At 53.1% G+C, this 22900-nt stretch overlaps 1 protein-coding gene across 4 annotated transcripts in view; it reads right to left on the bottom strand.

Moving 5' to 3' along the window:
- CDH23 (cadherin related 23) overlaps positions 1 to 22900 on the bottom strand; it is a 77399-nt gene that overhangs the window by 15711 nt on the left and 38788 nt on the right. For 3 of the 4 annotated variants that reach the window (XR_011423123.1, XM_070226830.1, XM_070226815.1), the window contains exons 6-16: positions 18075 to 18296; positions 17652 to 17771; positions 16823 to 17003; positions 11773 to 11906; positions 10993 to 11202; positions 10321 to 10428; positions 8823 to 8925; positions 7350 to 7475; positions 6382 to 6585; positions 4516 to 4974; positions 738 to 854 (exon numbers count right to left, since the gene is read on the bottom strand). Coding sequence is in view for 3 of the 4 variants with exons in the window: in XM_070226830.1 (XP_070082931.1) it covers positions 738 to 854; positions 4516 to 4974; positions 6382 to 6585; positions 7350 to 7475; positions 8823 to 8925; positions 10321 to 10428; positions 10993 to 11202; positions 11773 to 11906; positions 16823 to 17003; positions 17652 to 17771; positions 18075 to 18296 (1984 nt within the window). In the remaining variant the exon portion in view is untranslated. Of the gene's footprint in view, positions 1 to 737; positions 855 to 2116; positions 2256 to 4515; positions 4975 to 6381; positions 6586 to 7349; positions 7476 to 8822; positions 8926 to 10320; positions 10429 to 10992; positions 11203 to 11772; positions 11907 to 16822; positions 17004 to 17651; positions 17772 to 18074; positions 18297 to 22900 lie in introns of those variants that run through there. The other variant, XM_023644557.2, reaches the window with a different exon arrangement.

Below are 22900 nucleotides of genomic sequence, written 5' to 3'. Positions count from 1 at the left end.
GGAAACTTGGGCCTCTGGGCCATAAAGATAAGCAGCCAATATCTGCCAGGCCTATCTCCTCACTCTAGCAGCTGACCTTGCCTTGTGGCAGAGGCCACTTGAGGCCACCCCACCCCTACGTCCCCCTCCCTCCCTGCTCTGCTCACACAAAATCCACGCGTCTCGCAGCCCCCTCCCAGCTCACGCCTCAGGCTGCAGCAGGACAGCCTGCACTTGGCCTGCTAAGGCAGCATCCCTGCCCCTCTCTTCTCTGCCGTGGTGCTTGTGCCCCCAATGGAGTGTCCATGGCCTCAGGTCACCTTTCCTTGCTCTTTCCTTCCTCTGGGCTGACCCTGTGGCTTCCTAGCAGATTTGCGGTTCCTGTCTCACATCCCAGCCACACACTTGTTAGCGGTTCTGACAACAGGATTCTGACCTAAGTCTGTAAACCCATCTTTTTCTCAATCCCCCTCCAGCCTCTACCAAGCCTCCTTCCCACTTTGAGGCTTGGAGTTCAAGATCACACACAATTCTGGGCTCCTGGACACCGCCCCCACCCCACTGCTGAGCTCTGCCTAACAACCAGGACACACAGCCACCCTGAGTCTCATGGTAGCTGCCACCTTCCACGCCCCACTGTAGCCTGACTACTGGCAGCCTCTGCAGCTGGGTCCTGCTGCTCCCTCCCTGTCCCTGGCCAGCGCTCCCGCCCTGATGGGCTCTGAGGAACCAGTGGAGATGCCCCTGGGGAACCTTACCATTTGGCACACTGACAGAGCGCTCTGGTAGGTCACTTGCATTGTCAATCACCGAGAGAGTGACCTCATAGGTGGCAACCAGTTCCCGGTTCAGGGGGGACTTCACCATTACAGACCCTGTAGACCAGACCAGGTCAGGTTCAGCCTGAGGGGAACCCCCTAAAATCTGGGCCTCCCAGGGGTGCTCCTGGCCAACCCTCCCAATCCCTGCCGAGGGCAATGGTCCCCAATGGACCTTGTTGGTCTCATCTTTGGCTGGGATGAGACCACAGCCATCTGCAAGCTGGGGACACATCACTCTGCCCCTAACTCACTGTTTACTAGCTGGTGACCTTGGGTAAATTATTTAACCTTTCTGCACCTGTTTCCTCATTTGTAAAATGAGGCTAATTTCAGGATCTACCGCATAGGGCTATTTTGAGGATTCTAACAATTAAACGAGTTTACATTTATAAAGGGCTTAGAACTGTGCTCGGCACATAGAAAGTGCTATGTAAATCCTTGTTTAAAAAATGCTTGTATTCCGGGGCTGGCCCCGTGGCCGAGTGGTTAAGTTTGCGCGCTCCGCTGCAGGCGGCCCAGTGTTTCGTCGGTTCGAATCCTGGGCGCGGACATGGCACTGCTCGTCAGACCACGCTGAGGCAGCGTCCCACATGCCACAACTAGAGGAACCCACAATGAAGAATACACAACTATGTACCGGGGGGCTTTGGGGAGAAAAAGGAAAAATTAAAATCTTTAAAAAAAAAAAAAAAAATGCTTGTATTCCACAACAATGTGAGTATCCTGAACACTACTGAACTGCACACTGAAAAATGGCTAAGATGGTAAATTTTATGTTATGTGTATTTTATCACAATTTAAAAAACTCTTGTATTCTAATGAGGTCAAATATAAAGGAAGGTCAAGGCAGCTAAAAAGCCCTGAGGGGGTTCCCTGGAGGGGACAGTGGGTGGAACAGGCTGGACAGTTGGGCCTGCCCCTTGGTCTTGGGGCAGGACATGGGCTGACGGTAGGAAAGGAGCACCACACTATATCCGTGCTAGCAAGGAGTTGTCTCCTTCTCTCCTGCCCGCAGCCTCCCAGGGCCCCTGCCTGCCCTCAAACCACAGAAGAGCCCTCCAGAGCTGGGGCTTGGGCTGGACAGACCTTGTTTGGCCCATCTCAGGCCTGGCTCTGCTGTGAATTCTCTCCTTCCTGCCTGTTGGAGGGCCTGGCAGCTCCTCCTTCCATCAGCCTCATCCTAGAGTGAAACTTCCTTTCTCTTTTTCCAGTTCCCTCTCGGGCACTGGGGTCTCTGGGATTCCTTTCCCCATTGGCAAATCCCCCTGCTGGACATCTGTCCTCCTTGAGTGCCCAGCCGCGGGGTGGTCACTTACCCTGGGCCGCTGCCTCCTCCTCCTCCTCTTCCTACTCTCGCTCCCCGTCCCGAGGCTGGGGAGCGAGGATGGGGAGAGGGTGGCTGCATTCAGTCTGCAAAGGCTGGGCCGCGGCCTCGGCCCGGCCCCACAGGATGGGAAGGGTGGTGGTGGGTGCGGTGGGTATGGAGGAAGGCAATGGGGTGAAGCAGAGAAGAGATGAGGTGGGAAGTGACAGAGAAACAGAGCTCAAACCTGTGGGCCTGCCAGCCATGAGGAAGAGAGAAGAGGGTTAACATCAGTTAGTCCAGGGTGCACAGGGGATGGAGCAGAGCAGGGCATGAGGGCGTTGGGACTCAGAGCTGACCAGGGCGGGAGGTTTGGGAGGGAGAGGGTGGAGGGGAAGAGGCAGAGGGAAAGGAAGCCAGGGGAGCAACGGAAGCCCAGTTGGAGAGGAGCGCTCAGAAAGCTGAGGCTCTGGCAAGAAGAAAGGGGAGGGAAGGTAAGGGAGGGAGCTGGGAAGAGGGGCAAAGAAGACACTGGAAAGAAAAATAGAGAGAAGAGAGTCAGTCGGAGGGAGGGAGAACAGAAGAGGAAAGTGGTTGAGACACCAGTATAGCTTAAAGTTGGGCAGGGGCGTGGAGTAGCTCCCCATGGTCCTGACCAACCAAAGCTGCGGGTATTTTGCTAACTTGGGACGTGGCTAACCTATCTAACTTCTCCTAGTGCTCACGGTTTTCCTGTCTTCTTTTTTCCTTTGGCCTCAGATGCACACTGAATGAGTCATATTCTTTGGTTCATTGCACACCATCATCATTGGCATCACTCTTGTTTTATGTATGTATCTATTCCCTTTTATTTCTATACTCCTCTCCCCTTGGGAAATCATTGTAATGTACTGAAGAGTGTTTTTTTTAAAGTGTTCCTGAAAATCATGTATTGTTTTGTGTATGTATTTTACATTTATGCAAATGGAGCTGTGGTATATATATCCCATCCTATTTCTAATTCTTTTCAGTAAGTATTCATTTTTAAGGTGCACTCATCTTGCTCTGTGTGAGTCTAATCTATTACTTCTAACTGTTGCCTGGTATCCCATGGTGTGCACCCACCCTTCATTATACTCTCCAATCTCCCAGGGAGAGATGCCCAGGTGGTCTCCAACTCCCACCACCAGTAACATTTTAGTAAACATCCTCAGATCGTCCCATTATCGACCTGAGAATTTCCTTGGGATATACACCCAGGAGCAGAATTGCTGGGTCATGGGGTATAAGTGTACTTTGTGCTAGATTGCTGTCCAGATGATGAAATCAGTTTAAACTCCTACAGTAGTGTATGAGAGTTCTGATGTCCCCACATTGTCACCAATAATATTGTCCAGCATCCTCATATCTGCTAATCATGTATGGAAAACTGATATCTCATTGCTGTTTTACTACTCATTTCTCTGAATAACAACAATTGTTAGCATTTTGTCACAGCCATGTTAGTTTTTTTGTCACTCCTCTGAGACTTCCAAGAATTATACCTGTAATGTCCCATGTCCCCTCCCTAACTCCCCAGACGAGCAAAAACACTAAACTTTTGGGAAAATGGTAAAGCCATCAAAATTATAAGTTGCATAGGGGTCAGCCCGGTGGTGCAGTGGTTAAGTTCACACGTTCTGCTTCAGCGGCCCAGGGTTCGCCAGTTCGGATCCCGGGTGTGGACATGGCACCGCTTGCTGTGGTAGGCGTCCCACATATAAAGCAGAGGAAGATGGGCACGGATGTTAGCTCAGGGCCAGCCCTCCTCAGCAAAAAGAGGAGGACTGGTGGTAGATGTTATCTCAGGGCTAATCTTCCTCAAAAAAATTATAAGTTGCGTAAATTGTGAAAGCTAAGCCACAGTTCTCTTTGTTTTGTGATAGCGTAAGAAAATCATCAAGGGTATATATATATATATGTATATATACACACACATATATAACTTACAGATGATTTAAATGGCTAGTATACATATGAACAAAGTGTTCAACCACCCAGTTATTGAAGAAATGCATATTAAAACATGGTACCATTTTCCTATAAAATTGCGGACACAAAAACTTTATAATATTTAATGCTGGCAGGAGTGTGGTAAGACGGGCACTCTCATACAACACTGGTAGAGTGAGAGAATCTCAGAGAGAGAGCTGGTCAAGGGAGAAGGAGGAAGAGAAAGGAAAGAGGGAAGGAGCAAGGGGAGGGATGGAAAAGAGAAGGAAGAGTGTGGTGTCAACAGGGGAGAGAAGAGAGGCAGAAAGAGGAGCAGCTGAGGGAAAGGGAGGAACAGGGAGAGAGAGACTAGACGGAAGGGAGGGTAAGGAAGAAAGCAGAGCACAAGGAGCCTGGGCAGGGAGTCAGGAGGAAGACTGGGAGGGGAGCAGGCACTGGTACCTGTGTTGATATTCACGGCAAAGGCATCCTCCTGGTCAGGCACCAGGCGGTCAGTGTCATCTTTGGCCACAATGCCAATGATGTGGTACTCCAGCTTTGGGTCGAGGTCGCGGTCGATGGCAGTGACGTTGGCAATGACAGTGCCGGGCTCAACTGACTCCAGCACACTCACTGTCTGGATGGGATTGAGGAACTCGGGGCGGGAGTCATTGATGTCATCAATAAGGATAGTGATGATGGCTGTGCCCGAGAGAGGGACGGTGCCCCGGTCGGTGGCCACCACTGTCAGCCTGTAGGATTCCTGCTCCTCCCTGTCAATGGTGGCATTGCCGACGCGGATGACCCCAGTGACTGGGTGGATGAGGAAGCGGTCCTGAGCCCCAGCTTCTATTCGGTAGATCAGCTCCCCATTGAGACCACTGTCCTCGTCCGTGGCTGTGACCTGAAGGACTGAGAATCCTGTGGGAGTTGTAACAGGGAGTAGCTGAGCACAGTGGCTTGTTCAAAAAACAAGGTATATTTGTTGCTGGTTCACAGAGCCCTTTCTCACCACAACCTTGCCAGTCTCTAACTTTTACACATTTTTCATGTTTGCAATTTTGTAGGAAAATCATATCTCATTTTATTTTGAATTGTATGATTATTTGTGAGATTGAACAATTTTTAATAATTTAATGATTAGTTGTATCTTCTCTTCTGCAAATTGTTAGCTTTTGTCCTTTCCCTATTTTTCTGTCAATTTATATGAATTGTATAATTATGATAATGTGAAAAATATCTTTTTCTCAGTTTTTTGTTTGCCTTTTAATATTGCCTATAATTGTTTGATGTAAAGAAGTTTAAATTCATATGTACCAAAATTTAATATTTTTCCGTTTCTGAGTTGTTCTGTTTCTTATATGCTTAGAATCAATTTATCAGAAATCAGATAAATATTCACCTAAACTTTCTTCTTTTTCTTTAATGTTTTCTACTTTTTAATATTTTCTTTAGAATGTCTTTGGGTTTCCTTTTGGTGTCTGATATGGGGTGAGAATCTACACTAAATATGAATAGATGTTTGCACACTAAATAACTAGTTTTCACTATTGGCTCCATCACATCTGTAATTTACTGGTATCTGTTTCTGGGCTACTTCATCCCAGAGTCTTCTGCTCATATCATGTCGTTTTAAATTCTGTAGTTTTGTAATGTGTTATATTATCTGGGAAGGCAAATCTGGCTCTGTTATACTTATTTTTCAAAATATTCTTATTCTTCCAGATGACCTTTAGAATCAAATTTATCCCCCAAGTCATATTTGATTTTGATGGGAATCACATTAACCCTATTTTGACTTTTTTTTTAAGATTGGCACTTGAGCTAACATCTGTTGCCAATCTTTTTTTTTTCTTTCTCTCCAAAGCCCCCCAGTACATAGTTGTATATTCTGGCTGTAGGTCCTTCTGGCTCTGCTGTGTGGGACGCCACCTCAGCATGGCTTGATGAGCGGTGCTAGGTCTGCACCCAGGACCTGACTGGCGAAACCCTGGGCCCCAGAAGCAGAGCGCGTGAACTTAACCACTCAGCCATGGGGCCGGCTCCTCTATTTTGACTTTAAAAATGTCAGTCTTTCCATCCAGGCACATGGATGAAACATATCTTAATAATCTTGTTTTGCAGACAAGACAGTGTGGATCAGAGAAGGCAAGTGAGAGGGACCTGGGTCTCCTGACTCCCTCTCCAGTGCTCTTTCCACCTACCATGCTGCCCCTCCTTCTCCCCACTAGAGGTGAATTCTGCCTCCAACCTGTGAGGCTCCAATCCCCGTGGACCCCCAACCAGCTCCTGCATGGGGGCTGGGGCTGGGGCCTGTCCTCTGCTTACCAGGTGGGCAGTTCTCCAGCAGGTGGACCGTGAGGGTGGCAGGGCTAAAGGTGGGAAAGTTGTCATTGTCGTCCAGGATGGTGACAAGTAGGTCGGCTGTGCTGTTGAGCAGTCCGATGTCCTCAGCCAATAGTAGCAGCTCCAGGACAGGGGGTGAGAAGGCCTCCCGGTCAATGATGACACCTGACCTCACTGTCACCATGCCTGGCTCCCGGTGCCATCAGCCAGGTTGACACAAAGGAAAAGGGGTGCAGAGGGGAGACAGAGTGAGAGCCAACCGGGAGGGGACAGAGAAAGATAGGGGCACATCGGCAAAAGAGATGAAAGACGAGCAGAGAAAGCAACACAATGACTTTCTTCCCCAAAGGCTCATCAGCCAATGCTTAGGGAGGGCCCCGGGCCCCCAGAGCCAGTCTCCTGTGATTGTCCCCTCCCCAGGTGTCCTCTGCAGATCTCCAGAGTCCTGCCTGGGATGAGTGACCCAGGGTGGAGGATTGATCTGTTCCACTGAGAGAGGTATTAGCATATCCCTCCCTGTTGTCACTTGTCACCAAATTGGCCTCCTGTCCAGGACCAGACTGATGTCACATGGTCCCTGGGGAGCTTTGGGTCTGGTTTGAGGACAGACCTTTAGGTGCTTCTGGCTGAGTCAGGGCCTGAGCCTTTGGCCTGGGCATGGGGAGATGGAGGGAGCGGGTTGGGGGGCTCTATACCTAGGCTGAGAGTTTGTGCACCAACAGGTCCCTTGTATCAGCCCGAAGCCTCCTCCTGGGTCCTCCCCTCTCGCCCTTAGGTAGCCTAATCCAGCTACCTGGGGGCATGGTGGGATGTGAGGAATGGGGTCTCCATGGAGAACCCTGATCCAGCACTGACAAGGGACGCCCTAGATCTAGCAGTGGGTTCACTCCCATCCCAGCTGGAAGACTTGGAGCCAGGCTGGGAGTGCTGGGGTGGCACAGAGGCCTTACCGGTGCTGTTGTTAATGTCAAAGAGGCCGCTCTGGGAACCCAGCAGCTGGTAGGTCACCACAGCATAGACGTCCAGGTCTGCATCCAGTGCCAGGATAGGCCCATTGAGCACTGTGAGAGGCGTCCCTGGGCCAGGGGGAGAGGGGTCACTGCAGGGCCAACCTGGCCCCCCCACCCCCTCCCCCACCCGTTGCGGTGAGCCATGGTTGACGATGGATGAGAGGGAGGGAGGTGAGGTGGACGGGATGGGGAGGCCCTGGGCCGGGCTGCGGCAGCCTTGGCAGACTGACGCAGATGCCTGGGGAGCGGCCTCAAAGCCCTGCTGGGGAGAAAACACAACAGTGGTGAGCAAGCCCCTCTGGCCCGCTGGGAGCATGCCTGCATTCCCAGCAGCCTTTGAGGCTGGCCACTCCGCAGGAGGGTCTGGGGGCTCCCTGAGGTCACTTCCCTGTGTGTGGGCCCGGTCCAGGTATGCACACCCAGCTCAGTCTATCCACACGTGTGTACATGCATGCTCCATACAGATCTCTGACCGTACTTGACTAGGAATCCACACGTGTGCGAGACTCTGTGTTCATGTGGCCATGAGCACCCACACGAGAGCACTTGCAGGCCCGGGATTCCCTGGCTGTGTGCTCGTCTGCCTCTGCAGGTGGGCACATTTGCACCTGAAGTGCATCTGTAGGCACCCAGGTGCCTAGGTGTGTTCGTGCACACCTGTAAGCCCACACATATGTCTTGATATGGACACCTACTGGCACACGTGTGAGCATATACACAAGCAGGATTAAGAAACAAATTCATGTAGGAGGGACACACAGCCAGAGACAGAGTATCTTAGCTCATTGCTTTCTGACTTAGAATCCAAGCTTCTGGGCTGGGGAGGCTGGAGGAGGAGTGAGGGGACCTCCCTGGGGACATTAAAAAGGAGATTCTCTCCCTCTGAACGGAAGTGAGGATGGTCAGTGCACGTGTGTGGGAAAGGGTTATGCTGGTCTACCCAGGGCCCCCTGACCCCCCATCTCTGATTACAGATGCTCCCTGGGCTTCTGGAAGCCTCCGGATGCCCTCTGCTTTGGGGCGGAGGAGCAGGGAGGGGTGGGCTTACTCTCCTCCTGGGTAGTCCTCACACCCTAAACGCCCCTCTTCAGAGGGTGATGGGAATGCTCTCAGGCCATCTTGGGGACCAATGACCACAGCTGTCTCTTTCAACCAGACCTGTGGCCTCTTGGCTGGCCTTTAAGAGGCCTGGCAGCTCCAGGACCACCAGCCCCTCAGAGCTGTGCCCTTCTTCCCCTCTACCCTTCTGCACCCGCTGGGTCTGTGTTGGGTCTGTGTTCAGCCACGTGGTGAGGCTGCCTCCCCAGCCCGGCCTCAACGGGGCTCTTATCAAGCACAAGGGAGTCCTCAGGCATCTGGGGCCCAGGTGGTGCCTGGCAGCAGCAGGAGTTCCCAGGCGGGCCCAGCACCTACCAGCGGGAGAGTTCTCCATCACCTCTGCCTGGTAGGTGCTCTCAGTAAAGAGGGGCTGATTGTCATTCTCATCCACAAGAAAGATCAGCAGCAAGTCAAAATCCTGTGGGAGGCAAGGGGGAAGGGCAAGCTGTAGGCCATGTTCTAGCAAAGTGCTCCAGAGGGAGGAGGGCTGGAAGGTGAGGGCACAGGGTGGATGATTAAAAAGCCTGCAGCAGGGGTCCAGAGGCCTGAGTTCAAGGCCCTGCTGTGCTAGCAGCTCACTGGGTGGCCTTGGGAAAATCATTTCCCTTATCTGGGCCTCAGTTTTCTAATCTGGCAAATGGGGATCTTAACTTCTTCAGAGAGGTGTTGTGAAGTTCACAGGAGAATGGACGTAAACAGGATTTAATCAGGTGCCATCTTGTGGTCTGGAAGGACTGAAGGCAGGAAGAGTCCTGGCTTTCAGACTCTCCAGGCCTGCCTGATGCCCTGCTCAGAGACCATCCAGACTCTCACCCACTGCTGGGTGAGAATCACGCCTTTCAGAAACCACAGTCACAGCCCTTATCTCTCGAACCTCCCAGTGCCCTGGATGCTATCTGTACTGCAGAGGTGAGGAAACCAAGGCCCAGAGAGGGAGGTGACTATTCAAAGCCGCATGGCAAGGCAGCGGCAGAGCGGGGACCAACCTCCTCCCAGCCCTGATTTCCACCACTTGATGCTGCTGCTTCTCAGGATGACCCAGCCCCTCCTAAAGCACAGGCAGAGGAGTGGGAATGAGAGCAGCAGAGAAAAGAAGGAGGGAGGAAGTGAGAGAAGGAAGGAAACAGAGGAGCAAAGGACGAGACGTCAGAGGCTTGTGAGTACCTCCAACCTGACGCCTCCTCAGCCTGTACAGATGGGGGAACTGAGGCCCAGAAAGGGCAGTGTTTTGGACGAGCCATGCAGCCAGTCAGGAGCAGAGCTGAGAGGGGCCAGACCCTCTTGGCCAGGGCTCTGCCACAGACCTCACAGGCTGGAAAGAGAGGGCTGACCTCTATCCACAAAAGGACTGTTTGCTTTGCAAACCTACTTCCTCTTGGTAAAGAGAGCCAGCTCCTTTGGCTTTTGAGGGAAAAGCCACCTGGAAAACGTAACTCTTTCAGAACCTAGAGGGTGTGTTTGTGCGTGCATGCAGGCCCATATGCACACATGACTGTGACGTGTGCCAAGTACCAGTGGTTTGGGGAGAAAAGATGACAGCTGGCTTTTATTGAGTGTTTGCCGTGTGCCAGGCACTGTGCTGAGGACGTCACAGATATTGGCTCCTTCATTCCTTTCCACAGTTTTGGGGTGGGTGTGGTCTTCATTTTGCGGGAGACAAAATGGAGGCTGAGAGAACTTGACTTGCCAAAGCCACACACCTACTGACAGGTGGAGCTGGTATCTGAACCCCGCGCTTGCTCACTCCAAAGCCTGTGCATCTAACACTGGGGCCAGCACCCAGCCCTGCTCCCCCTGTGCCCTCCAGCCTCACCCTCCTGGCTATGCGTGGGTTGTCCGGGTTGTCCTTCACGGAGATGGTCAGCTTGTAATCCGGGATCCGTTCACGGTCCAGGGGCCGGTTCACAGTGACGATCCCTGTCTGGGATGTGGAGGGCTGGTAAGCCGAGTAGCCACCTGCTCCCCACTTTGGGCTCTGGCCCACAGATGCTCAACTGCTCCACCTGCAGCTCCAGGAGTGGCTAGGAATTTCCTCCCTGAACCAGCAAAGATATGGTCCAGAAGGCCAAAACGGGCCGGCAGGGTCTTGCCAGGGCAAGAGTGACCCACCAATGTCCAGGTCTTGCTGCCTCAAAAGGATGGGCCCTCTGATGACCTTGGGGTGCCAGCAGCTGGCAAAACTTCAAGAGGCCAAGTGGGGGTTTCCTGGTGCATCTTGGTACAAACCAAGTGCTACCAAGGCTCTGGCCCCATCTCTCCACATGACGAGCCTTGGGGATGACGGGAACCCCAGGGATGCCTCAGCTGGGGAATTTGAGATCCCACACTTCCCACAGAGGCTCCTGTGTTCAGTGGAGGGAGGACACTTGAAGAGGAAATGGAGCCAGAAGGAGCCCAGACAGTGGCAGCAGAAAAGCCTCTATGGCAGGGTCCTCTTTTTAGGAAAACCCCGGGGCAGCCTCCCTGGGGCTGGTCCTGGCCTTACCGTGGCATTGATGGAGAAGGCCCGCTCTCGGTTGCCGGCAGTGATGTTGAAGGTGAGGAGTGCATTGCACCCGCTGTCAGCGTCACTGGCCAGGACGTGGGCGACGAAGCTGGAGATGGGGCTATTCTCACTGATGGTGATGTTCATGGGTAGGTTCAGCAGCACGGGGTCATTGTCATTGATGTCCAGTACCCGAATCCCCACCAGCATCTGGGGCAAGTCAGAGGAGGAGGAGAAGGAAGAGGTGAAGGAGGAGGACAAGGAGAAAAGGGGGCATGGGGGAGACGGAGGAGAGAGAGTGCACTGGTGGACACGGTGGCCGAGGAGGAGGTGACGGGTGAGATGGAGCAGGATAGCAAAGGGGTGGGAATTGAGGGAGGAGGGTGCAGTTGGTCGCAGAGGAGAAAGAGGAAGAGGAAGAAAAGATAATTAGAAAGGCAACAGGATGAAAATGAGGATAAGAGGGAAGCAGAAAAGGTGCAGAGGCAGAGTGGGAATGTCAGGGTAACAGGAGCAAGGCCCGGCTGGCCAGGCAGCCTCCCCAGAAAGCTGCTGTGGGGGAGACTCCAAGCGGCCATGGCTGCCAGGCCCCAGGTCCAGCCTCCATGGGTGAGCCCCAAGAGGCACTTGCAGGTCTTTTAGGGACCCTGAGGGCCTGGACTGCCCCCAGAGCAGCCTGAGGCCTCTCTGAGCATGAGGGTAGCAGTGTTTACAGAAGTCTTTATGAAGAGTTCAGGGGGCAGCGGCAAGCAGCCAGTGTCACAGGGCCCCCAGACTCACCGTGGAGCTGAGTGGGGGCATTCCCCTGTCGCGGGCACAGATGGTCAGGTTGTAGAAGGCAATGGTCTCCCGGTCCAGCTCCACATCCTTCCGGACCCGCAGCACCCCCTCCACGGGAGAGATCACAAACTCCCCTGCATGTGCCGAGGAGAGCCCTGAGTTAGCCGGGAGTGGCCCAGAGCAGTGGGGGCCCAGGCCTCTCCCGCATCCTCTAGCAAGCCTTACTCGCCAGGGGTGGGGGACAGCTGGAGCGTAGGTCCTCCAGTGCCCCAGCTTCAGATCCTCACGGGACCTGCCAAGGACTAGGAAGTACGGGGGGAGGGGACCAGATAACAGCTAGGGCGCAGGTGGCCGTGGGCCCGCTCGTGCCCCAATGTGCCCAAGATCCCAACCAGTTTCCTTTCCTGGGCTGTGGGCAGGCCAGGGCTGACCCTGGGTGAGATAGCTACGTTGAAAAAGTGGGGGCTCCCTTTCTACACAAGCACCCTCTTTATAACCACTATTGATCAGAAATCGATTAATGGTGTCAGATACTTTGTAATGTGCAATCCTTCCCAGATACCGTGTCTTGTAAAACAGGATATTGGGGAAGGGCAGAACTCAACCCAAAGGAACGCCTTGCTACTGGTGAGGAACCAGGGTAGGACGGAGTGGAGAGATTGAGGGCAGGGGATCCCCAACTGTCCTTCATTCCCTCCCACCAGCCTGGCCCCTAGTCGTCCCCGACTTCCTTTCTTTGAGGTTCTGAGAAGCCTCAGCTGGCCTTTTGGCTCCCGTCCTTGTCTTGGCATGGCTGAGGGCCCGGAGGTCTGAGAGCTACTAGAACAGGAACCTCAGACCCTCAGACTCTGACCTGGAAGAGACCCCAGAGACCATCCAGGCCCGCGTGGCCTTTGGAAAACGAAACAGGAGTCCAGAGAAGGGTGAGGACCTGTCCAAGTTCCCACAGCAAGTTAATGACAGACCAGGACCCAAACCCAGGGATCTGGGTCTCAGCCCACTGCATCCATGGGACTTGTGGTCTTTCCAGACAACACCACTTAGAGCTGAGCAGGGTAGGAGGTATAGGAGGAGGGGGGAGAACAGGGAGTGGGTGAGGGGAAGAGGCAGAGGGGCAGGAAGCCAGGGGAGCATGTGGGAGCCCAAGGGGAGCCTCAGAGGGCTGAGGCTCTGGCAAGAGGAAAGGGGAGCGAGAGTGAGGGAGGGAGGCAGAGAGAGTGTGAGGAAGATGGGGTCACCTCTATGCATTCCCCCAGGAACAGGGAACACGGAGAAAGTTACTTTCTTTACTTTCCCTTTTGACACCAGGGGGAAAAGGCCCAGAGTGGGACAGTGACTTGCTCACAGACACACAGCACACAAGGGCACGGCAAGGACGGAGGCCCAAGCTCCTCAACAATTTTCTCTGCCTGCCTCTGCACATCCTCCTCACCACTCCCTGCCCCTAGCTCCACTGCTCTGATTTACCAAAACAGCCCCTCCAAGGCCCACCTGCAGCTGGCATTTTCCACCAGCCCTTCCACTCCCCGCAGCCCCACAGGCTGCACCCTGCTCAGAGGGGAGGAAGCTGCTTGAGCAGGATTTCCTGAGCCTGATCGTCCAAGGTCTCCAAAGAACTGGGGATTCCCTTCTAGGGGATTCCCAGCCCTGTCTTGGCCCCTGGCCACGTGCAAGCAGATAGCCTCCTGCCTTTTCTCCAAAGCCAGCCACCTCCTTGAAGGAAGGAAGGGAAGAGGTTCTGAAGGCCCTCGAGAGCGGCCTAAGGCGTTGGGAGGCTGGGCCCAGGCCAGACCTCCAGAGGTCAGCTCAAAGATCAAAGATCGGGAAGTGGGCAGGCCAACGGCCCCCACACTGCAAACTGTCATCCTCAGCAGCTTGCCCCAGGGCCTGAACTCCCCACCATTCCACTCCTGGAGATAGGGGTTAAAAGCAGAGGCTTTCCACCCAGTCATATCCAGGTCTGTATCCCGACTCCACTCCTGTGCACCCTCAGGCATGTTAATGGCCTTGCCTTGATGTTCTCATCTGAAAAATGGGCCAATAAAGAGGCATTGCAGGGTTGTGCTGGTGCTGGACAAGGCCTGGTCCACCTTGTGTGTGCTGGATCCGTGGCAGCTCTTGGGAGCAGTAGGGGCATCCTGAAAGGAAGGCCAGGCAGCTCTCTGAAGGAACTAGGGGCTTTTAGGGAGGATGAGGATGCAAGAAAGGGTGCAAGGAGTGGCCTGACTGGAAGGGGCAACTGGACGTCGTGAGAAGGCCGGGGTTGGTGGGAGAGGCTCAGGTGGCCATGGCCTGTTTCCCAACTGTTCTGGACCATGTGTCTCCTCCTCACAGCTTTGTGTGGCCTGTGAGAGCCCCGTCTTCCTTGATGTCTCCACTGACAGGAGCCTGCTCCAGGTTCAGGCTGCAGTGGTGGGAAGGTGACCTTGAAGCTGGGTGGCCTGGGGCACGTCCTTTCACCTGTGATATGTCAATAAACCCGCTTTCCACAGAAAACAGTCTGGATTTGTAGGGTTTGTCAATTTCTCAAGTTACCAAGGTGCTGTCACGGAACCCGGAGGTGGGAAGAGATGTGGGGAGTGGCTGCTGTGACCGGTATATGCCAGCTGCTCCGGCACACCATTAGTCCTCCCGCCCACCCGCCTGGGCCTTGCTCGTGTCTTCTGAACTGGGGGCAGCGTTCGGTGATCCTCAAGTGAGCTTTGCCCTCTGATGTCTACTCTTTCTTCCCGGGGGAAGGAGCTGCAGGCCAAGGCAGCCTGGGGAACCCCCCGGGCCTCTCTCACACTCCCAGGGGGCCTGCCTCTCAGTCTCCTGGGACACCCCACAAGATCCCAAATTCCTAAGGCCGACCCCAATCATGTGTGGATTGAAACCCGGAGGTTTTGCTCACGACTCCAAAGGCCCACGGCCTGGAGCAGCCTGCAGCTGGCTGGGCACAGGTGTGAGCCCTGCACCCTGAAGCTGGGTGCAGAGAGGGCCCCTAACCTCGAGGGGGCTCAGCTGCCCACCCAGCATCCACCTCTCCACCAGCAGCAGGGACTCCCGCAAAACTACAAAACGCCCGTGTTTCTGAAAATAGCAGAGGAAAAATTCCCTTGCTCTGATGGTTTTAGAAGAGGAAGGCGCAGTACTCGGCCAAAGAGGAGACTTGGCCAGAGAGGGACATGAAAGGGCGGCACCTCAGAACAAAGACCCGCCACAAACCCTGGACAAGTCTTGTCCTACAGAAGTGGGACTTTTTTAAGCCTCTTAATCGCACATTCGCCCCAAGTTCTATGTTCTGTCCTTGGACCTCGACTGTCTACTCCCTCCGTGCTCTCTCTCATTTTGTGGCTTTAAGTATCTCTATGCTGACAACTCCCAAGTACCTCTCTCCTGAACTCCTGGTGCGTACATCAACCCCACCCGACGTCCCACAGCTAACCTCACCTGCCCCTCCTCCCCTGCTCCTACTGCAATCTTCCTGTCTGCCAACAGCTGTGCCCCGCTCCAGCCGCACAGGCTGAAACCTTGGTGTCCTCCTTGACTTCCTCTTACGTCCCACATCCAATCAGTCAGCACATCCCCCACCCGTGAAATATACTGGAGCCGACCGCCTCTTACCACCTCTGGGGCCACCCCCCAGGCTCCAGCCCCAGCATCTCTAGCCGGAGTGACAACAACAGGCTCCCGCCTGGTCTCCCTGCTCCTGTTCCTTAATCCCCACGGTCTGTTCTGGGCACAGAAACTGCAGTGATCCTGTGAAAACCTACGTCAAATCATGTCCCTTCTCTGCTCAAAGCCCTCCCATGGTCCCCACATCACTTGGAGCAAAAGTCAAGTCCTCACAGTAGCCCACCAGGCCTGACAACATGGGGCCTACTACCTCTCTGATAGCTCTTCCTACTCTTCTGCCCGCTTGACTTCATGCCAGCCACAGGGCATTTTTGCTCCTCCATGAACATGCCAGTCACATTCCGACCTCAGGGCCTTTGTACTTGCTGTTCCTTCTGCCTGGGATGCTCTTCCCCAGATGTCCACATGATCCACTCCTCACCTCCTTCAGATCTTTGCTTCGATGTCACCTCCTTGGACAGGTCTTCCTTGAGCACCCTATCTAAAATTGCAGACTCCGCTCGGGCACTCCTCATCTCCTGGCTTTACATTTCTCCGTAGCATTTAGCACCTCCCACTAGACTAAGTCATCTACTTAATCAGTTAAGTTCATTGCCTGTGTCTTTCAACTGGAACATATGTTCCATAAGGTAGGGATTTGTGTCTGTTTCGTACCATTCTGTATCCTTAGCACCTGGAATATGATCAGCATACGGTGGGTGGTCAGTAAATATTCAGTGAATGATCAGTTAAAAATCGGATATTTCACAAAGATTTGCATTTCCAGCTTTGCTTTTAAAAACGGAAAGACCTGGCCCCTCTGGGCCTGCATTTTGACATGGCTGTAATTGGCAGGAGTCAAGTTGTGGCTGCCAGAGCCTCCACCACTCCCCATTGTCTTGCCTAGACCCTTTCTCCCATTTGTGTTCCCTGCAGGACCCCGGGAGGCCTCTGAGTCTGAGATTTCTACTCCACAGAAATGAGCTAAACTGACTTGAGAAACTGCTCCGGCCAGGGCAAACTCTGCTCTGCAACTCAGGAGAACAGCCAGGGCAGTGTGAAGGCTACTAACGGGTGACGATGAGACACACGGAGAAAGCTGGTGCTCCCTGAGTGTCTACATCTGGGGGGTCTCGAAGGTCTGGGGCAAGGATGCTCATCCTTCCTCTGCTCTGGAGCCTTTTCTTTGGGCCTGACACAGGGGTATTTTCTATCTGTGACTCTCCAAGGCTACCAGCTTCTCTTCCCAGATTTCAGAGTGTTCTTACCATGTCCCTAGGGGATGATGATTTCCATCATCTTATGGATGGGGAAACTGAGGCCCAGAGAGGGCAAGATCACACAATGGTGGGCCTGACTGCTTTGATACCTCCTTTCTCATCCTGTTCCTCAGTGGGTGGGGGAGACGCCCTTGGGTCACGCCACCCCCACAGCCCAGCTTGGCTCCACTCACCCAGAGGGTCTCCATCCAAGATGCCGTACTCCACCTGCCCATTGGGGCCTGAGTCCCGGTCGTGGGCCAGGAAGGTCCACACTCTGGGCCCTGGCTGGCCCTCGGTGACATCAAATGGCCCCTCATAGTCTCGGGGGAAGGTGGGCACGTTGTCATTGATGTCATTCACGTTCACGAGCACCTGAGATGGTGGGCAAGCTTAGGTGGGGCCACATCCCAGCCAGCCCTGTGCTTGGCCCAGTTCCCTCATCTGTAAACTGGACCTGATAATCCTGCCTCATGGGTCTGATGCAAGAATATGGGACAATGGATGTGGGAGGGCCTTTTAAGCTATGTATGTGGTTAAGCTATTGTACTGTCAAAGCCTTTTTATGGGCATAACAATACCATTAATAATAATGCTATGAAATTCTATTTATAGCTGTACCATGGTCATTTTACACGGTCTCCTTTGCTCCTCCCACACTCTGAAACAGTTTTTATTATCCCCCTTTCACAGCAGAGGAAAAGTGGTGCTCAGAGAGGTCAAGTGATTTGTCTGGAGTCACATAGCTAGGAAGTAGATCAGGGATATGAATGCCTGTGCTCTTCCCATGAAGGAGAGGAAGGCAAGTGTCATCATCTATCTCATAGATGCAGCCACACAGAGAAGTTCAGTAACCTCCTTGAAGTCACAGAACAAGTTTGGGTGAGTTTCCAAGGCCAGGACAGGGCTCTTGGATTCAAGTGTTTCTCCTGGACAATCTTTCCCTATGCCCTTCCCTACTGGAGCTTTCTGGGTTCTGTCCTCCCCCCACCTGCAAGATGGGGCTGTGTCCCGCACACTCACCGTGGCGGTGGAAGTGAGGCGGCGGGACAAGATGGGGCACTGGTCCGTGGCAGTGACGATCAGGGTGTAGCGGCCCTGGCTGATCTCGTAGTCCAGCTCCTTGGCGGCACTGATGACGCCCTAGGGGATACATAGAGGGGACAAGGGTGGATCGATGGCTGTGGGTCTGAGGCACACTCCGACCACCCCAAGAGGTAGGCCTGACATCCCTGGCCATGATGGGGAACCCTTGTTGCCCTCTAGACCAGGCCCCATCTCACCCAGACCCCATGTTTCATCCTCATGACTGACTGCTCCCCCAGTTTCCTCCCAGATTCCATCTTTGCTCGGCCCCCAACCCCACCCCCCATGATGTCACTGAGCTCCCCTCCAATCCCTTTAGCCAGTTGACCCTCCTCCTGGACCCTGCCATCAGCTACTGACCGAGTGACTGTTGATACGGAAGGTGTTTATGATGTTGCCTGTGACAATGGCATAGGCAACTGTGCCATTGGGCCCTTCGTCCAAGTCTAGTGCCTGGATGGTGATGAGGCTAGTGTTGATGGTGTCCGGGCCCTCATCCAGTAAAATCTCATAGTGGGGCTGCTGGAACACGGGTGTGTTATCATTCTCATCCACGATGGTCACATACACGTGAGTGGTGGCCTGTGGAGAAGGACGTGGTCAGGTTCTTAGTCAGCTGCTTAGAGGGGTTGAGGTGGAACCAGCTGGATGTTCTCCTAGGTTGAACTTACTCAGTGTGGTCCAATATGGTGAGGGAAAGGGAGAAGGATGAGAGGGAGGAAAGGCACAGGCTAATAGAGGAGGAAACCACAGAGGCTCCACCGAAAGCCATGGTGGTAAGTGCTTAGGTCCAAGATGGCACTTGTACCACCACTGTCCATGCCCATGGCAGACATCAGTAATCAATCACGGCACTGTTGAGGTCAGATGCAACCTCAGGATCCTTGTCATCACAAAAATCTAATGATTAAAATTGGCATATGAGATGAACTCCAGTAACCACCTCCAAGCCACAGCTTTGCCTGGGCCAGGGTCTTACTGACCCTGGGCTTCCTGCCAGATCACAAAAGGCAAGAATGTGATGTACTTAGCCCAACAGAGTATTTACACTTCACCCGTTGTTCATGTAAATGGAGGAAACACCTATTTTCAGCATTTTTAAGAGGGAGACATCGGGTTTGGGGCCATTTCATGGGCTGTTGAAGTGTGAAAAATAAAGCTCACAGAACATGACTTCACTACAAGAACAGGTCCTACAACATGCTCTCCTGTGACTGGCCATTTCTGGCTGATGCCTGGACCAATCAGACCACAAATAATATTCAGCCAATCAGAACTCAGAGAACAGCACTCAAGAACCATCAGAAATGGTTGATGTAGTACTTCACAAGCAGAGTAGATAACGGGAAGAAAATTAACCATGTGCTAGTATTCTCTGTCCCTTGTCCCGCCCCTCCTCCATTCTCTGCTTCTCCACCTGGGAGATGTCCCCTGTGGACTGCTTCACCTGGGCTCCCTGGCCATCTGGCTTCCAGGAGTTTGGCCAACAGGAGGGTCTGGCAGAAGGCAGGAAGAGGGAAGAAGGAGAGGCAGGGTTGTTTCCTCCACACCTCCTCCTTTCCTTCCTGCAGTTCTGCCGGTGGCTCTGTTTCTCCTGTTGGGTGGTCCCCATTCACAGCTCCAGCTCTCCCTGGGCTCCAGTCACCTCACCTCCTCTCATCCTTTTGGATACCTGGGTGGTAACAGCTTCCTGCAGTGGCTCGTCTATGGGTGCCTCACCAGCCCTCGTAAACAGGCTCTCCATTAAACTTTCTTCGGTTGAGCCCCTTTCTTTTTTTTTTTTTTTCTCTTTTCTTTATTTCCTTTCCCTTCACTTATTTCTTTTTCTTGTTCCCCACCTGATCTCAAGAGAGAGAAATGGAAGGGAAGAAGAAAGGGGACAGGGAGATGGGTAGACAATAGGTGAAAATGATAAAGACAGCAGCAAAATAAAGGCTCAAAAGGAAGGCACAGGACAAGAGGGGGAGGAAGAATGAAGTGTATTAAAACTTAAGATGGATGCAATAACTCAAAATCTGTAAAATATTAACCTTAGAGGTTGCACCAGAAGAAATGGGTCAGATAAATGAAGGTTCCACTACTTCTTCCAGGTGTTTTGGAAGGCTTTGGCCCTCATGTCAGTTCCCAGCCGTCTTGGGCAGGAAGGAGGGGACAACATTTGCACCGCTCCTCTACCAGCAGGGGCAGCACTCCTGATTCTGCTTACTAGACATGAGGCCTTAGGCAGGCACTTGACGTATCAGGGCCTCAGCTTTCTTATTTGTTAACAGTGCAAACCTCATAGCTTTGGATTACATTCAATACTAATGTAAAGTGCTTGTAAAAGTGCCCAACAGAGAGGTAGTGGTCAGTAAATGTTACATTATTATCATCCTCATATACCTGAAAATGGAATATCAAAACTCTTTAGCATGGCATCCAGAACCCTTCATTATCTTAGAATCACTAGGCTCTCAAAGCAGATGCCTTGTAGAAAGCTTGTACAATTGTGGCAGACTGTCCCTCCCCTGGGTGGCCGTAGTAGCCTCCTAACTGGCTTCCCTGGGTCCCCTCTAGCCCAGCCAGGGTCTGTCTCCACAGCTGACCAATGACTCTGTCAGGATGCGCTCCGCCATGCTGCTCTTGCTCAAACCCCTTCAAAGGCTTCCCATCACACATAGAGTAAACCCCAAGTTTCTATGATGGCCTTAAAGGCCCCTAGTACCTCCCTACCTCATCTCCAACTGCCTTGCTCCCCACGCCCTCTCCACTCATACCAGCCTTGCTGAGCCTTGAACTCGCCAGGCACACTTCCATCTCTGGACAGCATGCCCTTTAGACGCTCTTCCCAGATGGTCACACGGATTCCTCCACTGTCTTCAAAGCTCTGCTCAAATGTTACCTCCTGAAAGAACTTCCCAACCCCACCCTCTAAACCTTGACACAGCTGCACTGTCAGCACTACCTGATACATATTTTCCGTTTTTTATTGATCGCCTCCCCGAGTAGAATTAGACCTGCACAAGTGCAGGGTTTTCTCTGCTATTTCTCCAGTCCCAAGAACAGAGCCCGATACATGATGCTCCCAAAGTGTCTAGAGGATAAAATCTTCAATAAAACGCGAACAAGATGCCCTAGTGTCAGGCACGGTCACTGACACTGCTTCCTAAGAGGCGGTCAACAGTGCCCTGACAAGCCTCAGGCACATTCTTGGCTATTTTTTCACCACCGACAAAGTTAAAGCCCTCTCATCTCTCCTTCCTGAGCTCCATGAAAATATGTGTTCAAAGGTGACGGGTAGCTCCCGTCGGAGGTTTCTATATATCACCTCACCCTTGGCTGCCCTGCAGAATACTGTCTGTAAAGGGAGGACCACCTCCTCCTACCCCACAGTGCCAGAAGAGAGGGCCCCCGTGGCAGCCAGGCTCCTCCGCCCGGGAAGGCACCGAGAGGCACGTCTGTTCTACCTGGTGGCCATGCGCTTGGTCCCCCCGCCGCGCCCAGTTGAGCCCTTTCTGAGTGTGCCATCTGTTTCTTGCCAGAACCCTGACTCATATGAACCATAATTAGTGACTAACAAAAAATAAGATTATGACCACTGCAAAGATGCCTGAGTAGAGAGAATGTGACTAGGCCATTGTTGGGGGCAGAGAACAGAAAGCAGGTGGTGCCAAAAGCTGGAGGTAGACAAGTTTTGTACATCTTCCTCCTTGGGCCTGGGTGGCTCTAGAGCCACCCGTGCAAGGATGGACAGATGGACAGGAGACCTGGACCCAAGAAGACTGTCATTGTCGCTGAAGAGGCGATGAGTCTTCTGAGCTGTAGCTCTGGATCTGGGGGTTGGGTGGTGGTGGAAACTGCTCCCAAAGCAGGCAGGGTTGACAGGCTGGAGACGGAGCTTTGTGACCTTGGGCATGCCACATGTCTCTGGAGCTTTTCTGTGTGTTAACAAAGGCCCTGCCTTGATCTCTAAAGTCCTGTCTGGCTCAGACGTTCTGGGCTTCTGTCTGCTGTCATCAGTTACGTGGACTAAACCTCCCCCCATCAGGGAGGCACTCCTTTGGGTCTTAGAGTCTCAATACATCTTTATTAAAATAATCACACAGAGAGGGAAAATGCATTAGTTTGACATTTCTCAAACTCTTCCTCCAGAGTGGAGAAGGAGCTTGCACTGAGTCTGGGGAATAGCCTGAAGTGTTTGTCTCAAGAATGAAGCATCTTTGTAATCTTTTGTACCATCTTCATAAGCTCATATGGATTTTACAGTCTTCTCCAAAATGTGTTTTAGTTTTCATTAAAAATAGTGGTGGGGGCCCCAGATGTTTGAGAAAAGACGATTGTCAAGAAGGCCCGTGTGTTCATTTTATGGCTCAGCGTGGCCCTGGGTGCAGCTGTGAGTGCTTGCCCCAGTGAGGAGCCCAGTCCGGAGCCCTCCTGAGGCCCCTCTGCCAGCAAGAGCACAAGAGTGCCACCTTGCAGGAAATGGGCTGATTCCAGCCTCATGCATGGGGGTGGCGGTGCCAACATCTTCCACTTTTCTAGACTCCTAGAAGTGGGTTAACCATAGTGCAGGCTGCAGGGGCTGGGGGGTGGGGCAGGTTCTAAAGGAGCTGCCCCATGGAGCCCCTTCTCTCTGGGCCCAGGCCTGAGCATGTGAGAGGAAGGTGGGTCTGACCCCCTCTGGCTCTGGAGTGAGGAAGTCAGTGCCCTAAAGGCCCTCTCAGCTGAGCCCTTCCTGCCCTGGCATTGAGGAAACAGTGCTTGAGGTTTCTGGCCCATGCCCACCCCTTGGGCAATGCCTCTGTGTCTCACCTTGACGCAGACCCAGGAGGCGCAGTGGTGGGGAGGAAGGAAGCGGAGGGCAGCGGCACTGGGCCCAGCTTAGGTGTTGTACCCTCTGAGAACGGGGTTGGCAGGGCAGTTGCTTCCTTCCCCCTATTCCCAGGCTCTCCTCACCCACCTTCCAGGCCTGGGGCAGAGAGAGTCTGTTTTCAAAGGTGTTCTGGGCAAAGCCAGGCAGGAAGAGGGGGAGAGGTAGGGAGGGGCTCCAGGGTTCATCTTCGAGTGACCCCACCTCACCTCTGCTGGAGGATGGCCAGGGTGGGAAGAGGGCCCAGTACCCACCCGATTTCAGTTGCTTTTGTGCTTTCTCTAGCTGGAAGAGCTCACATTTTGCCAGCAGGAAGGGCCTTGGGCTGTCTCCCAAA

This window comes from Equus caballus, chromosome 1 (assembly GCF_041296265.1).
Source record: "Equus caballus isolate H_3958 breed thoroughbred chromosome 1, TB-T2T, whole genome shotgun sequence".
Lineage (NCBI taxonomy): Eukaryota > Metazoa > Chordata > Mammalia > Perissodactyla > Equidae > Equus > Equus caballus.
The sequence above is the reverse complement of the archived record's forward strand: the minus strand, read 5'-3'. Positions and strand labels throughout refer to the sequence as shown.